We start from the raw sequence: 17,974 nt of genomic DNA, 5'->3' as shown, positions 1-17,974 counted from the left end.
TCACAGTTACTCGAGAGGGATATTGTGATAACTGGACAAACTGGTGTGCTGTATACTCGTCCATATGATGGATGCAGCTAGTCGCATAGCTGCTCATGTAGGGACATTAGGGATACAGTATAGGTGCTCATTGGAGAATGAGTTCACTGATTGATCCGCTTACGGAATGCTGGATGGTTGATGATGCCTTATTGTCAGACAGCGATTCCGTAGTCCTAGTGGTGTATCTGGTCCTTAGACTTGAGACACCAAGGATGTCCTATATGAGTTCTCCACTCTTTGATACCAGACTTATAGGTTTGGCTGTCCCAGATCTAGTATAGCTGGTCATTGGGAGTGGTAGTCGACCTTAAGAGGGCTATTGAGTGTCGATAGAGGATCATCCACTCTCGGCGTCATGAGAGGAATATCCCTCGTGTTCTTGCTTAGACAAATCCCTGGCCAGGGTCATTCGGGTTGAGAGAGAAAGAGTTCTCCGTGAGAATCCGATTAGAGCAAGACTCGAGTAGAAACCATATGAGTCTGACAACACCATGCTCGATATATGGTCTCTGGGATATTAGATGGATGAGGGACTATAGGTACACGGTAACTGAGGACAGACATATCTAATGGATTAGATTCCCCTGTATCGTTTGGGGACTACGGCGTAGTGGCCTAGTACATCCGTAGTCGATGAGTCGAATGAATTATTACAGAGATAATAATTCACTGAGTTAGAAGGAGTTCTGATAGGTATGACTCACGGCCAACTCGATATTGGGCCTAGAGGGTCACACACATATGGTAGGCATTACGATGAGTAGAGGTTCGAATATGAGATATCTGACGGAGTCCTTGTCTTATTGGATATTCAATAAACCCTTAAATTATTGGATCTTATAGACGAGATCCAATAAGAGCTCATGAGAGATTATTGGATAGAGATCCACTAATCTAAAAGGCTTGGGTTATTGGATGCAGATCCAACACCCACTAGGGGAGGATCCATTAGGGTTTGATAGGGGACTTCTATAAATAGGAGGGATTCAGAGCCCTCATAGGCTACAGCCTTTGCTTGCCTCTCCTATTCTCCTCCCCCTCTCCACCTCAAAGCAGGCCTGGCTGGAGTTTTGAGGAGCGTCGTCACAGTCCTATTGTGTGGATCACCACTAGAGAGGAGGACGCTTGACCTCCTTCACCCTCTCCTAAAAATCTACAAGGAAACAAGGATATACGATCTCCCTAGGTAACATAATATACTCTATACGCAGTTTTAAGTTTCGTGGATTTTGCGCCCTAATCTTCGCACGACGACGAACATCTCTTTGGGAATTGGGGATTTTATTTTTTTGTTCTTCCGCTGCGCATATGATGTCGCCTCCAAGATTTCCCAACAGTGGTATCAGAGCCAGGTTATTCGTGCGATGGATTGGTTTTAAACTACGTGTGTTGTGTTTTGAAGAAATTTTTTACATCAAAATCGTTGACGCAAAAGCGAGAAAGGGCAGCAATAGTTGCTGCCCTCGATCTGCGTACGTGCAGCGCAGCCGCAGGCAGGTAGCAAAGGGGTTGTGTCTGCAGTAGCCGGCCGGCGGCGTGCTTGCAGTAGCCGGCCGGCGGCGTGCTTGCAGCAGGCTTGCGTCCGGCGGGGCTGGCAGCCCGCGGGCAAAGACGCCTGTGGCCGCTTCTCCCGTGGGGTGAGGCGCCGCTGCTCCCGCAAGGGCGCCCACCTGCAGGGGCAGCACCGCCTGCGGGCGTTGCCCCACCGGCAGAACCGCCTGCGAAGGCGGCAACGCCCACCTGCAGCGGCAGCGTCGCCAGCGGGCGTGCGCCTGCATGTCACGGACAAACTTCGAAACAGGGTGTTTGATGTAATGCTTATGTATGTCCGTGTCGTTTGGCATGTTCATGCCTTGTACAGCAGGTAGAGGGGCGGCCGAAGGCTTAATAGTCCCATTTTAGTTGGGTTGGTGGCCTCTTTAGGCTTGTAAATAAAGGTTGTGTCATGTGGACACGTTCGAGAGCTTTTCGGTCTGTAATGGACCATTTTACCCTTTGTTGTGCCACTGTTCAGAGCTTGTAAAGTCTGTTTGTAATTTGCATTGTCTATGAAGTGTTTTTCGGAGATGTTTGCTTATGGATCCCGATTGAGGCGTTCTCTCTAGCCCGTTCTCTCTTTTGTTGGTCCTAAGGGACAATGGGAGTCTACGGGGAGGCTGATCTTTGCGGACGGACACGCAAGGGTGCCGCACGACTTAGGCAAAACCAGCTAAGTCCGTGTCATGCAAGCGAGGGCAGCGCCCTCGCCCCGTCGTACAGGCCGCCGCCAGTAAGGTGGCGACGGCGGCGGCAGCAGGGGAATAGGGCATTAGGGCATTCTTGGGCAAAAAAATAGTTTTACCCCTGTGATTTTCTCCAAATTATGAAAATACCCCTATGAATTCAGAAATTTCTTATATGTCCCTGATTTCATAAAATATTAATTAATTAAAAGGTTTAGTTGATTATTATTTTTATCATTATCTAGTAGTCCTACATGATGATGATTATTTATATATGTGATGTATGATGTATGGACGGATGATCATGGACCGTGTGATGTGTGTACTTGTGATTATTATTATTGGGGTCTGCAAGCCTCCATTATATTTCTCGTTTATTGTCGGGCCTGCGTGCCCATGATTAAATTGTAATCACATGAGGAGGCGTAGCGGGAGAGTGGATGCGATAGCGGAACCCACGAGATGGACGATCGCGATGCATGAAGATGCATCGAGATGTTGACGGAACCGACGAGGACGAGATGGATGATCACAGGGCATGGAGATGCACCGTTGCACACATAGATCTTGATGTGAGTGATTATGCCTACTGGCTTGAGCCTAATCACATTAGGTTGTGGTCCATGATCAGCTGGTGTGATTGCTTATACACATACTATATATATATATATATATATATATATATATATATATATATATATATATATATATATATATATATATATATATATATATATGCGATTGGTCGGCAACAGTTGCCTACCTTTTAGACTTAGTGTGATTGGTCGAGTCCCTCGAGGTTGCACTAAGACGCTGATTGGATCCGGATCCCCATTAGAAGTCTGCCGGAGACTTCCGTTTCACGTGCTGAGGGTGTTGCGTGACTCGTTAGTAAAATAGTGGGAGCATATTAAGATAGAAGTTCATATCTTGATAGTTTATTTCTTGCAAAATCTGCATGTTATTCATTTATGTTGCATCTTTATTTTTAGAAAATATCGTTTTCAAATCCCTTACGTGGCATACTTGATGTCAACTGCCTCATTGGTCCAAATTATATGGATTGGCTTCATAACTTGAGAATTGTTCTCACAGCGGAGAAAATCATGCACATCCTTGATACAGTTATGCCTATGCCCGAAGAAGGAGGAAGAGAGGATGAGATCGCTCGCTACGTGAAGTACATTAATAACTCCACTCTTGCTCAGTGCTATATGTTGGGCTCTATGACTCCTGAGTTGTTAGGAAATCTTGGGGGCAACATCATATGTGCAGTGGAAGAACAAGAAAACAAAATCCCGGATTCCCAAAGAGATGTTCGACGTCGTGCGAAGATTGGTGCGCGAAACTCAAAAACTACGTATAGAGTAGATTGTGTTACCTAGGGAGATCATATATCCCTGTTTCCTTGTAGATTCTTAGGAGAGGGTGAAGAAGGTCAAGCGTCCTCCTCTATAGCGGTGATCCACACAGCAGGGTTACGACGACGCTCCTCAAAACTCCAGACCTGCTCTGAGGTGGAGAGGGAGAGGAGAATAGGAAAGGCAAGCAAAGGCTCTAGCCTATAAGGCTCTGAATCCCTCCTATTTATAGAGGTCCCCTGTCAAACCCTAATGGGTCCTCCCCTAGTGGGTATTGGATCTGCATCCAATAAGACAAGGGCTCCGTCGGATATCTCATATCCGAACCTCTACTCATCGCAATGCCTACCATTTGTGTGTGACTCTCTAGGCCCAATATCGAGCTGGCCATGAGTCATACATGTCAGAACTCCTTCTAACTCAGTGAATTATTATCTTTGTAATAATTCACTCGACTCATCGACTACGGACGTACTAGGCCACTACGCCGTAGTCCCCAGACGATACAGAGGAATCCAATCCATTGGACCTGTTTGTCCTCAGTTACCGTATACCTATAGTCCCTTATCCATCTAATATCCCAAAGACCGTATATCGAGCATGGTGTTGTCAGACCCATACGGTTTCTACTCGAGTCTCGCTTTAATCGGATTCTCCCGAAGAACTCTTTCTCTCTCAACCCGAATGACCCTGGCCAGGGATTTGTCTGAGCAAGAACACATGGGATATTCCTCTCATGACGCCGAGAGTGGATGATCCTTTATCGACACTCAATAGCCCTCGTAAGGTCGACTACCACTCCCAATGACTAGTTGTACTAGATCTGGGACATCTTTGGTGTTTCAAGTCTAAGGACCAGATATACCACTAGGACTACGGAATTGTTGTCTGACAATAAGGCATCATCAACCATCCAGCATTCCGTAAGCGGATCAATCAGTGAACTCATTCTCCAATGAGCACATGTACTGTATCCCTAGTGTCCGTACACGAGCAACTATGAGACCAACTGCATTCATCACATGGACGGGTATACAGCACACCAGTCTGTCCGATTATCACGATGTCCATCTCGAGTAACCTATGACCGGGATTATTTAGGATATGTGTTTAAAGGTGAATCGATCTCATTATCGTAATCTCATCACGATCCGATTCTCATTGCACAAATCCAAGGACATCACAATATATATATATATATATATATATATATATATATATATATATATATATATATACATATACATTTATGCAATAGTTATAAAGTGATATACGCCAAAATATAATAAGCAAAAAGATTCTGTATCAAGTCATACGTGCCATCACTCACGTGATTGGCTTGCTGGGCACCTATGACTAGCATGAGTTACAGAGATAACATGAAAAGATGGATGCCAGATCTATTCTCTTACATGTCCACAAATGATTTGAGGAATATGGAAGGACTCAGCGATATAAGATATCCGAGAGCCTCTTCCGCGCTAAGATGACTGAGGGGACACCGGTTCAGAACCATGTCCTAAAGACGATTGAGTGGATAGAGATACTCACAGGTCTATGAATGGTCCTAGAGGATAACTTGTGTGTGGACATTGTGCTTCAGTCCCTACCAAATTCCTTTTCACAGTTCATAATGAATTTTAATATGAACAAGCTTGAGGTGACTCTCCCAGAGCTCCCCAATATGTTGAGGGAGGCAGAGAGTGCTATTAAAAAAAAGAAGCCAGTTCTCTACACTAGTGAGACCAGAAAGAAAAGGAAAATAGAAAGGTCCCTTAAGAAGGGAAAGGGCAAGGGCAGACTAGGTAAAACAAAGGTTGCTAAGAAAGACCCAACAAAGGACAAAGGCCTGTACTTCCACTGTGATAAAGAGGGCACTAGAAGAGGAACTACAAAGAGTACTTTGCAGAGAGGGCGAAATAGAAGCTTAGATAAGCTTCAAGTACATTCATGATCAATCTCCAATTGTCAGATTTTTGTGATAGTGCATTGGTATTGGATACCAGTATTGCTTATCACATCTATAATTTATTATAAATTCTAGTAAAGCCGATGGGAGATTAGCGAGAGGAATATTGCATAAAGGTTTGTTTATGCTAGACACTACTCCACCTATCATGAATGTAAGTGTCTAAGAGGAAACGAGATGAGGTGAACAGTGCATACCTATGGCATTGTAGGCTTGGTCACATCCATGAGGGAATGATTCAAAAGTTGCTAAATGATGGATATCTAGATCCATTCGACTATGTGTCTTATGCAACTTGCGAGCCTTGCCTTTGTGGAAAACTGACCAAATGTATGTGGACCCATGTTAACTCATGTCATTGGTGGTTACTCCTACTACATTACCTTTATTGATGATTTTTAAAGGTATGTATATGTGTACTTAATGAAGTACAAGTCCAAGGCTTTTGAGAAATTCAGAGAGTATAAGGATGAGGTGGAGAACCAGACTGGAAAGAGTATCAAAACTCTTCGATCAAATCGAGGATGTGAGTACTTAAGTACAGAGTTTACTCAGTTCCTCAAGGACCATGGGATATTATCCCAATGGACATCTCCTTATACACCTTAGCTCAATGGTGTCTCTGAAAGGAGGAATCGTACGTTGTTAGATATGGTACGGTCCATGATGAGTTTCGCTGACCTACCTATCTTATTATAGAGATATGCCCTAGAGACCGCAGCTTACCTTCTGAACAGAGTTCCAACTAAGTCGGTAGTGTCTACACCATATGAGATATGGAAAGGGAAGAAGCCTGATCTTAAGGTTGTTAAGATTTGGGGTTGCCCTGCCCACGTTAAAAGACAACCCCGATAAGTTAGAATCAAGGACAAAGCGATGCAAATTTATGGGATACCCTAAGGAAACTTGTGGGTATTATTTCTATCATCTCGAGGACCAAAAGGTCTTTGTAGCTAAGAGAGCAGTGTTCCTTGAAAAGGAACATTCTTGGCGGAGATAGTGGGAGAATGATATAGTTGAACGAGGTTAGAGAACCAAGCTCAAGCACTACTCTACAGCCTGAGTCTGTTCAGGTACATAATACACAAGTTTCAACTTTACGTAGGTCTGATAGAGTATCTCATCCTCCTGAGAGATATGTGGGACATATTAGAGGAGAGGTTGTTGAGGATATTGATCCTCAGACCTACGAGGAGGCTATTATGAGTATAGACTCCGGGAAGTGGCAAGAAGCCATGAATTCTGAGATAGATTCTATGTACTCCAACAAGGTTTGGAACCTAGTTGATGCACCCGAAGGTATTGTACCCATCGGTTACAAGTGGATCTTTAAGAAAAAGATCAGAGTAGATGGAAAGGTAGAGACATATAAAACAAGGCTAGTGGCTAAGGGGTATCGTCAAAGGCAAGTTGTTGACTACGACGAAACCTTCTCACCTGTAGCAATGCTAAAATCCATCAGAATTCTATTGACTATTGCAGCACACTATGATTATGAGATCTGATAGATGGATGTGAAAATTGCATTCCTCAATGGGAACCTCGAGGAGGAGGTGCATATGATGCAACATGAGGGATTCGTGTCCAAGAACTACCCAGATAAGGTGTGTAGGTTGTTTAGATCCATTTATGGACTAAAGCAAGTTTCCCGAAGTTGGAACAAAAAATTTAATGAGGCAATCAGATCTTATGACTTCGTTAAGAACGAAGATGAGACTTGTGTGTACAGGAAGGTAAGTGGGAGCGCTATCACCTTTTTGGTGTTATATGTGGATGACATCCTGATCATTGAGAATGACGTAGGAATGCTATCCGTAGTAAAGGCTTGGTTATCTAGACAATTCTCCATGAAGGACTTTGGGAAGCATCCTATATCTTGGGGATTAGAATCTATAGAGATAGATCCAAGAGGATACTTGGCTTGTCCTAGTCTAGGTACATAGAAACTATTGTCAAAAGGTTTGACATAGAAAATTCCAAGAAAGGACTCGTACCGATGAGACATGGGATATCGCTTTCTACGAGTATGTCCCCAAAGACTCCAGAAGAAAGGACGAACATAGATATGATACCTTATGCCTCAACAATAGGGTCTATCATGTATGTCATGCTATGTACTAGGCCTGATATAGCGCATGCTCTGAGTGTCACGAGCAGGTATCAAGCGGATTTAGGCTTGGAATACTGAAAAGCAGTAAAGTGTATCCTTAAGTACTTGAGAAGAACTAAGGATCTTTTACTAGTATATGGAGGTAATAGCCTTAAGGTTGAAGGCTACACAGACTCAAGTTTTCAGTCTGATATCAATGATAGCAAGTCGTATTCAGGGTATGTGTACACCTTGAATGGAGGAGTAGTGTACTGGAAGAGTTCCAAGCAAGATACTACTACTAACTCGACCACAGAGGCGGAGTACATTGCTGCATCAAATGCAGCAAAGGAGTGAGTTTGGGTGAAGAAGTTCATCACAGATTTGGGAGTCGTGCCGAGTAGCGAGGAGCCGATCTCCTTATATTGTGACAACAATGGGGTGATTGCTTAAGTGAAGGAACCCAGGTCTCATAAAAAATCTAAGCATGTTCTAAGGAGGTTCCACCTTATTAGAGATGTAGCAGTGGAAAGAGTTCCATTCGAAAATAACATTGCAGATCCATTGATAAAGCCGTTGTCTCAGATTATCTTTGAGCGTCACAGGGGTCTGATGGGGATCAGACACATAGGTGATTGCCTTAAGGTCAAGTGGGAGATTGCTAGTCATAGGTGCCCAGCAAGCCAATCACGTGAGTGATGGCACGTGTGACTTGATATAGAATCTTTTTGCTTGTTTTGACATATATCACTTTATAACTATTGCATATATGCATATATATATATATATATATATATATATATATATATATTGTGATGTCCTTGGATTTGTGCAATGAGAATCGGATCGTGATGAGATCATGATAATGAGATCGATTCACCTTTAAACACAGATCCTAAACAATCCCGGTCACAGGTTACTCGAGAGAGACATCGTAATAACCGGACAAACTGGTGTGCTGTATACCCGTCCATATGATGGATACAACTGGTCTCATAGCTGCTTGTGTAGGGACACTAGGGATACAGTACAAATGCTCATTAGAGAATGAGTTCACTGATTGATCCGCTTACAGAATGCTGGATGGTTGATGATGCCTTATTGTCAGATAGCGATTCTATAGTCCTAGTGATGTATCTGGTCCTTAGACTTGAGACACCAAGGATGTCCTGTATGAATGCTCCACTCTTTGATACCAGACTTATAGGTTTGGCTGTCCCAGATTTAGTACAGCTGGCCATTAGGAGCGGTAGTCGATCTTACGAGGGCTATTGAGTGTCGATAGAGGATCATCCACTCTCGGCGTCATGAGAGGAATATCCCATGTGTTTTTGCTCAGACAAATCCCTAGCCAGGGTCATTCGAGTTGAGAGAGAAAGAGTTCTCCGGGAGAATCCGATTAGTGCGGGACTCGAGTAGAAACCATATGGGTCTAACAGCACCATGCTCGATATATAGTCTTTGGGATATTAGATGGATGAGGGACTATATGTACACGGTAACTGAGGACAGACAGGTCCAATGGATTGGATCCCCCTATATCGTCTCGGGGCTACAGCGTAGTGGCCTAGTACGTCCGTAGTCGATGAGTCGAATGAATTATTACAGAGATAATAATTCACTGAGTTAGAAGGAGTTCTGATAGGTATGACTCATGGCCAGCTCGATATTGGGCCTAGAGGGTCACACACATATAGTAGGTATTGTGATGAGTAGAGGTTCAGATATGAGATATCTGACGGAGCCCTTGTCTTATTGGATATCCAATAAGCCTTTAAATTATTGGATCTTATGGACGAGATCCAATAAGAGCCCATGAGAGATTATTGGATAGAGATCCACTAATCTAAAATGCTTGGGTTATTGGATGCAGATCCAATACCCACTAGGGGAGGATCCATTAGGGTTTGACAGTGGACCTCTATAAATAGGAGGGATTTAGAGCCTCATAGGCTAGAGCCTTTGCTTGCCTCTCCTATTCTTCTCCCCCTCTCCACCTTAGAGCAGGCCTAGTTGGAGTTTTGAGGAGCGTCGTCGCAGCCCTGCTGTGTGGATCACCGCTAGAGAGGAGGACGCTTGACCTCATTCACCCTCTCCTAAAGATCTGCAAGGAAACAGGGATATACGATCTCCCTAGGTAACACAATCTACTCTATACGTAGTTTTAAGTTTTACGGATTTTGTGCACTAATCTTCGCACGACGACGAACATCTCTTTAGGAATCGGGGATTTTGTTTTCTTGTTCTTCCGCTGCACATGTGATGTCGCCTCCAAGATTTCCCAACAGTACATGCCGTAAATCTCCCTCGGTTTTGGAGGTTAGATCCCCATGCCAAACTTTTGAATAGAAGAGATAATGTTGTGATAATATGAACCTTGGGCTGCACTGGCTGTAATCCTGTGAAAATTGAACTATTTTGAAGTTGCCTTCCCAATATACCGCTTCTTTTCTTTTGTGTATGTATTATCAATCTGTGTTTGTTTCGTTGTTTGTGGGGGATAGACTTGCGGATCAATAACAACAATATCTAGTGTGAACCTTTTACCAAGACCTCTCATAAAACCACAGAGTCCACCATATCTCATGCTACTACTTCGGCCTAATTGAGGAATAGTTGGCTGTCTCATGCTGGCCGACCTATGGATTTCACTACCACTGCCATGCTCTAACTGTGAGTTAGGTCGTCGATGCCTCATTGCTTCATTTACTATATACTAATGCTCCAACGATGCATGAACCCCAACTGTGACGACTTGATTGTCACAACCCTCATACTGATCATAAATTGGTTCCTGCGTAGCCCTATAATATTCTTCCTCAACTCTTGCCTTCTTTTTTAATGTATCTTACTTTGCTTGTTGTAGCTTGTTTTGAAATAATTTACGGATCTCCGTCGGAACCTTCTTACATTTTATAACATCAGGATACCCACCGACCAAATGCATCTTCACCTGAGTTATTCCTCCACTCTTGTCAATGTAGTCACAATAAATACATTGCTAATAATGGTGGTTCTCATCTATCTTTTGGGCATGAACTCATGCATCATCATGTGACTGTTCCTTTGGTGCCATGATCCTACCAAATTTAAATCAAATAAACTATAAAGTATAAACATATTGAATTGACCAAATATCGATAAAAAATCACTAATCGTAGTATTAAATAGTTTTATTAAAATATAACTAATCCTATTTTATCATCATAAATATGTTACATACATAAAAGAAACATTAAATACATAATTTTGATCTAATATGAATTAAATTATGAAAAAATCATTAAATACACTAATCACCTAATTAACATAGTTAATTACATACTAATTACTTCTCTTTCAATATGTCAAATACTCTAATAGGTATTATAGACATTAAATTGATCAGATTTGATTATATCATGACTAATTACAATATTAAATAACTTCAATAAAATATAATTAAACATATTTTATCATTGTAAATATGTCAAACAAATAAAAGAAACATTAATTACGTAAGTTTAATCTAATTTAGTTCAGATTACGTTCAAATCATCATTAGATATACTAATTACATGATTAACATAGTTAATTACTCATTAATTACTTTTTTTTCAACACTATAAACATGACAAATACCTTAATAGGTATTAAACACATTAAATTGATATAAAATTGATTAATTTTTTATTAAATCATCATTAAAATAATTAATCACAACATTCAATAACTTTATAAAACTTAATTAAACTTATTTTACTATTATAAATATCTTTCAATATTTAATATACATAAAATATAAATATTTGACCTATTAAGTGGCTAATTTTGAATTAATCAATATTAAACATACTAATTATAACATTAAAGATCTTAATTACTCTCTAATTAAAGAAAGAAAATACATACATTTTGATTAGAAAGCTCTATGTTAATCTTTCCAAATTAGCTTCGATTCGATTCAATTCATAAATAGTTGTTTTGTAAAGTTTAGAAGAACATAAATGTAAAAAAAAAGAGTTTGAGATAGTTTAAGAGAGTATTAGAATGAAATGAAGTGAAATAGAATGAAATAGAGCTCAAATTTACCCGTTGGAGCATTGTTACTAAGTTGTAACAGTCGATTTCGATTGTTACCAAGTGGTAACGGTCAAAATCGATCGTTACCGAGCTGTGCCGAGCGGTAACGATCGAAATTTTAATCGTTACCACTCGATATAATCCTGTATCGTCCGATACAAGACGCTTTTAAGCGGTCCGCCCGGTAACGGGTGATCCGTGTACTAATAAATTATCGGACTAATACGTACCACCCGCACCGAGTGATATGATTCAAAATCGTATACCTTACTTAATTCAAAGGTATTCATTTAATATGGAGGATTTGATGCTTATGTATCCCCCAACAAATTCTAGAATTCTCATAACATATATCATTTTGAGATGAAGGACTTGATATTGGATTATTCATCAAAGGTTATTATTAGGATTAATTAGCTTATTATTTGATAGGCTTATGATTTAAAAAGCTTAAGCTAAATTAATAATAATAAATTTGATCTTTATAAATCGATTCAAATCTCCTCTTGCATACGATGTGAGATATAAATATTATATTTTTTTTACTTAAGGTTTAATATTTAAGATTCAAACATAATCCAAGAAGTTATAGTGGAATTGACTCATTGGATGAACCATGATTTATAAATTAATAATAATTGATTAATTTAGTTCTAATATACCACCTCAAGTTTCCTTTGACATCAGATCAGATATGAAACTGTGATGATCCATGATCTATACCTTGATAATAAATGATTAATCTAGTTCTATCAACTCAAATTTTCTTTCCTATCTAACATGAGATTAAACTGGGCTGTAATATATAAAGCATCATCCCTACAAGTCTAATTTTAGGACCAATGTTGGGGAGCATTGGGTGTCATCTAATCTATTTGGGAGAAACATGAACACTGGGGGATGGATGACGTTAAAATACATGCAGGTAGGATTGGGTTGGGAGCATTTTAGATGCATGTCTTATCTGGTAATGCAAACAGGAAACCTCAAAGAGTGAGACAGCCATTTTTAATAGGACACCATATATTTTGATTCTTGATTAGACCAACTAACAAACATTTGGCTGATATCTTTTGGATTTTGCATCAATTATAACATGAGACAGACACATTGCATCTGTTAGACTCTGTCTCTTTCCAATTTCCACAGTGTTCTTCACTCAACCTAAATAAACAGTTCCATGGCAGGAAGAACTGATCCAAATTTCCAATCTGAACTATAGATTTCTTATTCTGAATTAATCTTGTTCACTAATACAGATACAATCTGATCAATTTTTCATTTTTAAAGTTAATTGAGAATGATAATGAATAAATTCATCCATTCTCAATTAGTTGAATTGTTTTTAGGTGCTACAAAGCCCCCAAAAATCTTTTCATCTTTTATCTAATAATAATTATAAAATAATAATCTATTTTAAGTGGGACCCACCACTATGTGATGGATAACGGATTTAGGTTTTTCTTTAATGTTAATAAGATTGTCCCACGTAAAAAAGGGACCCACCTTCCCCGACCAGTCACAGGTTGTTTATTTTACCTGCCAATTTGCAACTCTAAATTTGCTTCGTAATCGTATGACATACATACATACATACATACATATATGAGTGGTGAATTAGGCGTTATGTGATCTCTTAATGGCCAAAGAATTCTTCTCTTCGAGACATCTTTGTATTCCCAAAGCCTATGAGCTATAATGTCATTGAATTCTTGCCCAAATAACGTTACATACGTATACGTACATACGATTGGGGTATACGGTGTTCTTTATGTCGCCACCTACCCCTGTCCGCGACCCACTTCCGCACCCGTTTGACTCATGGCAAATGGTAGCGGAGAAGGTGAGTGGGGGCCGCTCGTTTGTCTCATGGCCTCGCCGTTTCGGCCGCCGCTGCTGCTGTCGCTGCCGACACTGCGTCATATACCGCCACCCCCTGCCGCGGGTCGAGGAGAAGGGCCCATTGCGGCCGCACCAACCGTGGGAGCCCCCCTTGCCACCCACCGACTACCGTGCGATCTCCTTGCTGGCCCTCGGAAATGGTCTTGTAGCTTCCGCCTGTGCTGGGTGGGGCCGGCGTCGGTCGCGTACAGGTCTTGCTTGCGGTCGAGCGGGGGAGGTATAAGAGGCAGCGGGCGAGGCGAAGGGGGATGGTTGTTGCTCCGCGGATTGAAAGTGGCGTGACTAAAGGTCAGATTTTGGAGGTAGGATGTGTATCGAATTGCTTTTTTGGATTGGTTTGGGTGTCGCGAGGGTTCTGAAATTGGAATCTACGCATGCTGCTGGTGATTACAGAAACAGTTTCTGATCGTTGCATTAGAATGGTAGATGTGTGGCCTGACTTGATTGGGAGAAGCAATTGGGGAGAAAATAAATCTTTTTTAATTTTCTTAGAATTTATCACCACAAGGTGTTCTTCATTTGCTTCTTGTGGTAGAATTTGATGATCTAGATGTGCATGTAATGAGTTTCTTCTTCCGATTTGCCACGATCTTTGTTATCCATTTGATCTTACTGAATTTGATGTGAAAATTTAGTGCAGGTGTTACGAAATTTGATGCATTTGCTACGAAATTTTTGGCTTTTGATTTCGTTATCCTTTCCCATCTTAAGCTGTTCTGAGAGATGTTGCAGGACAGAGAGGTTCTCTCTATTCTTTTAGGATTTCTATATGTGGTTGTAGTCATTGTTTTATCTTTACATGTCCAATTGATGTTGCTCTGACTTCTTGTAATCGAGTCCCTTTCTTTTTGTCTAAAATGAAACTGGAGATTTATTTTTGGTCATTTCTGGCATTCATTCAAAAGTTCCTTTTGCATCGAAGTCTTCTGTTCCACTAATATCATGTTATTTCCTTTTCTTATAGGGAGTGTGTCTTCAGAAATATGTCATCACCCAACACTGCTCTTGCTGAACACCTATCTCAAAAGATAGGTCCTTTTGGTCTTAAATTGTGGGAGATAATCGGTATCAGTTTCGGAGTTCTCTTGTTTTGTGCACTATTATTGCTAGTGATGTGTGTCTGGATTCAAAACCGGAGAAGGTATCGAAGGGCTTCAGGTTACCTGCCCACCACTCAGATACCTGCATTTTCAAGAGATATTAAGGAAGTTCCAGTTGAGAAATCCATAAAAGATGACTCTGCTCTTCTCAGAATTTATGATGGCTATAGTGATAATGACTCAAATAAGGGTGCAGACATAAGCAAGTTGGAACATGGTGACAGCAACAGTGACTCTGACTCATTTCGTTATGTTGAGAAAGATTCAAGCTCCAAGTCTGCTGAAGTGGGAAGCACAGGGATAGTTGATGTTAATAGACAGCATTCTGCTCACCCTTTGGTTGCTCCTTCACAGTTTGCAGGCCTTCCGGAGTTCTCTCACCTAGGTTGGGGTCATTGGTTTACCCTAAGGGATTTACAAATTGCGACCAACTGGTTTTCCAAGGACAATGTTCTTGGGGAGGGTGGTTATGGCATTGTTTATTGTGGGCAGCTGGTCAATGGAACTCCAGTAGCAATCAAGAGACTCCTCAACAATTTGTAAGTTTCACACACTTGATGTAGGTAATTTTGCAGTTCTCTTTCAAGGGTGTGATTTTGACAATTCTTTTTTTTTTTTTCATGGATTCTAGAGGCCAAGCAGAGAAAGAATTTAGAGTTGAAGTTGAGGCCATTGGTCATGTTCGTCACAAGAACTTAGTTCGGCTCCTTGGATACTGTGTGGAAGGCACTCAAAGGTGCACTATCCTTTAATGTCAAACTTTTATGCTCTTTTAAAGCTGTAACTTCCACTAGCTTTAACTATTTGGCACTGAAACATAGAAATAAACCAAGTGCATCTAAGATATATTTTTTCCTCCCTGAACAGTTGCTCATAGTCATCCCTTTTTTTTCCCTTTGCTGCCTAAGTTTTTCCAGATTTTTTTTAACATGTGATGCTATACTCCATATTCTGAGCCATTTATTTCATGCTGCCTAAAAACCATCAGGATGCTGGTTTATGAATATGTCAATAATGGAAATCTTGAGCAGTGGCTTCATGGGGCCATGCGGGAGCGGGGTTCTCTCACTTGGGATGCTCGTATGAAGATTATTTTGGGAACAGCTAAAGCGTAAGTGAATCATCTGAAACTTGCTCTCACATTTTTCCAAATTTACACTTATAGTTGAAGGGCATTTTTTGTTCTCTGGATCTTGATGAATTTGAGTCTTTTGGCAATGATTTGTACTCCAGTCTGAAAATCTACTCAGTGTATGCATATGTTTCTAACTTGAAGTACATTTTGTTATTACCTATACAAGTCCAGGATACTTTTTGAATTAACCTCTGCATCCTATATATGAATATGCCTTGTCCATGATAAATATGTTATCTCTTCTGAGAGTAGGTTTTGTTTTTTGGTTGGTTGATCTAAAGATGTACTTTAACAGCCTGGCCTATTTACACGATGCTGTTGAACCAAAAGTAGTGCATCGGGATATCAAGTCCAGTAACATATTGATTGATGAAGATTTCAACGCCAAAGTGTCTGACTTTGGTTTAGCAAAGCTGCTGGGTGCTGGGAAAAGCCATATTGCTACTCGAGTGATGGGTACTTTTGGGTAAATATTTAGCTGAAACATTGTGCAACTTGAATCTGTTGGATTGTTTGATTTTCTCATTTAATTTCAAGGCATAGTGCAATAAAAATGTGAGCCAGTGTCATTGTTATTGCACTATATTTGCAGATATGTGGCACCGGAATATGCGAATACTGGATTTCTTAATGAAAAGAGTGACATCTACAGCTTTGGCATTGTTTTCTTGGAGGCCATTACTGGGAGGGATCCAGTTGACTATCGTCGTCCTCCTGATGAGGTACGAAAACTTCTGGCAGCTAAGACAATATTAAAATTCAATTTCATGGTTTAGATGTCCAAATAATATTATTTTGATCAGCAGCTTGTCCAAGGGATAATCTTTTACTAGAACAGTCATTTTAAGCACCTTAAAAACATTAATTTGCAAAGAAGTTTTAAAGATTGGCTGGTTATGTTTCAAAAACTTTCTTCATTCACAACCATCACAAATACAAACAAAAGAGCAACAATGATCATCCTCCAGTGCTAATTTCAAGTTTTTGACTCTCTACAAAGAACTGTAAACTTCTGGTGCTTTAGCGGACATCAATTGTCCATTCCTGACCTGGCTTGTCGATGCTAATTTTATTAGCTTCTGGGAAAGTGTTGGTTTCTATCAGTAAGTCCTGATATTTTTAGTTATATATTTTCTAGTCCATGTTGATATCTCCTTATTTTCCTTTAATAAGTTTTTTTTAATTGTAAATTGTAAGAAGAGCACCTGATTTAGTATTCTTTTAATCTGTTGTCTGTAAGCAAGCCCTGTATTAAGCATATATGAGGAGGATTTTTATCCATAGTGTATGATGTCTACTGTAGAGATCTATTCATGCCTTGAAAATATCTCACACCTAGAAACCACCTAAAATGTCAAAAATTTCTACAATGGTAATTTGGTCTTAATTATCTTACCATGGTATATCTTGAATTTACATAATTCAATCTTGGATTAGTTTGATCATAGTCTCCTTGTGAATTCAATCTTGAACTCACATCATAGGTAGGTCATTAAATATTTTAAAAAAATGAAACATATACAGGAACTCTCAACTCAAGCTAGACCATCAAGATCTCCATCAAAAGCATGGGAACTCTCTTGCAAAATGTACTCACCAATGTCCAGCATTTTTCCCCCACAAGTTTCCACATCTTAAAAACATCTTTTCATCCCATGATTGCAGGTAAATCTTGTTGACTGGCTTAAATGGATGATTGGCAACCGCCGTTCAGAAGAAGTGGTAGATCCAGGCATTGCTACTAGACCATCTACTAAAGCTCTTAAAAAGGCACTTTTGACCGCATTGAGGTGTGTCGATCCAGATTCAGAGAAGAGACCAACAATGGGCCGGGTTGTCCAGATGCTGGAACCTGATAACCCTAGACCACATCAGGTTCGCTTTTCAATCTCTTGGTTGAATATTCAGTGGCCTATTATAAACCATAAATAATTGTATAGGAAGTCATGTTATCAAGAATTTTGTAACACATTCTTGGACATGGTTGTCTTGACTAAAACTTAACTCATTTATATTTCTTGTATTCAACAGCTTCTCTGTATGTGTAGACTTTTATCTAGGCAATACAAGATAAGAAGTCGCTAGTGCAACA

At 40.3% G+C, this 17,974-nt stretch overlaps 1 protein-coding gene across 2 annotated transcripts in view; it reads left to right on the top strand.

Annotated features, from left to right (window-relative positions):
- Positions 1 to 13,681: 13,681 nt before the first annotated feature.
- The window catches only part of LOC135619023 (probable receptor-like protein kinase At5g18500), a 5,373-nt gene continuing 1,080 nt past the window's right edge, over positions 13,682 to 17,974 (top strand). Inside the window, exons 1-7 of one of the 2 annotated variants that reach the window (XM_065120582.1) lie at positions 13,682 to 13,935; positions 14,612 to 15,286; positions 15,379 to 15,483; positions 15,736 to 15,858; positions 16,178 to 16,348; positions 16,475 to 16,604; positions 17,548 to 17,757. In XM_065120582.1, the coding sequence (XP_064976654.1) occupies positions 14,631 to 15,286; positions 15,379 to 15,483; positions 15,736 to 15,858; positions 16,178 to 16,348; positions 16,475 to 16,604; positions 17,548 to 17,757 (1,395 nt within the window). In that variant the 5' untranslated portion in view covers positions 13,682 to 13,935; positions 14,612 to 14,630. Of the gene's footprint in view, positions 13,950 to 14,611; positions 15,287 to 15,378; positions 15,484 to 15,735; positions 15,859 to 16,177; positions 16,349 to 16,474; positions 16,605 to 17,547; positions 17,758 to 17,974 lie in introns of both variants that reach the window. The other variant, XM_065120581.1, reaches the window with a different exon arrangement.

This window comes from Musa acuminata, chromosome BXJ2-8, assembly GCF_036884655.1.
Source record: "Musa acuminata AAA Group cultivar baxijiao chromosome BXJ2-8, Cavendish_Baxijiao_AAA, whole genome shotgun sequence".
Lineage (NCBI taxonomy): Eukaryota > Viridiplantae > Streptophyta > Magnoliopsida > Zingiberales > Musaceae > Musa > Musa acuminata.
This window is presented reverse-complemented; position numbering and strand designations above follow the sequence as displayed.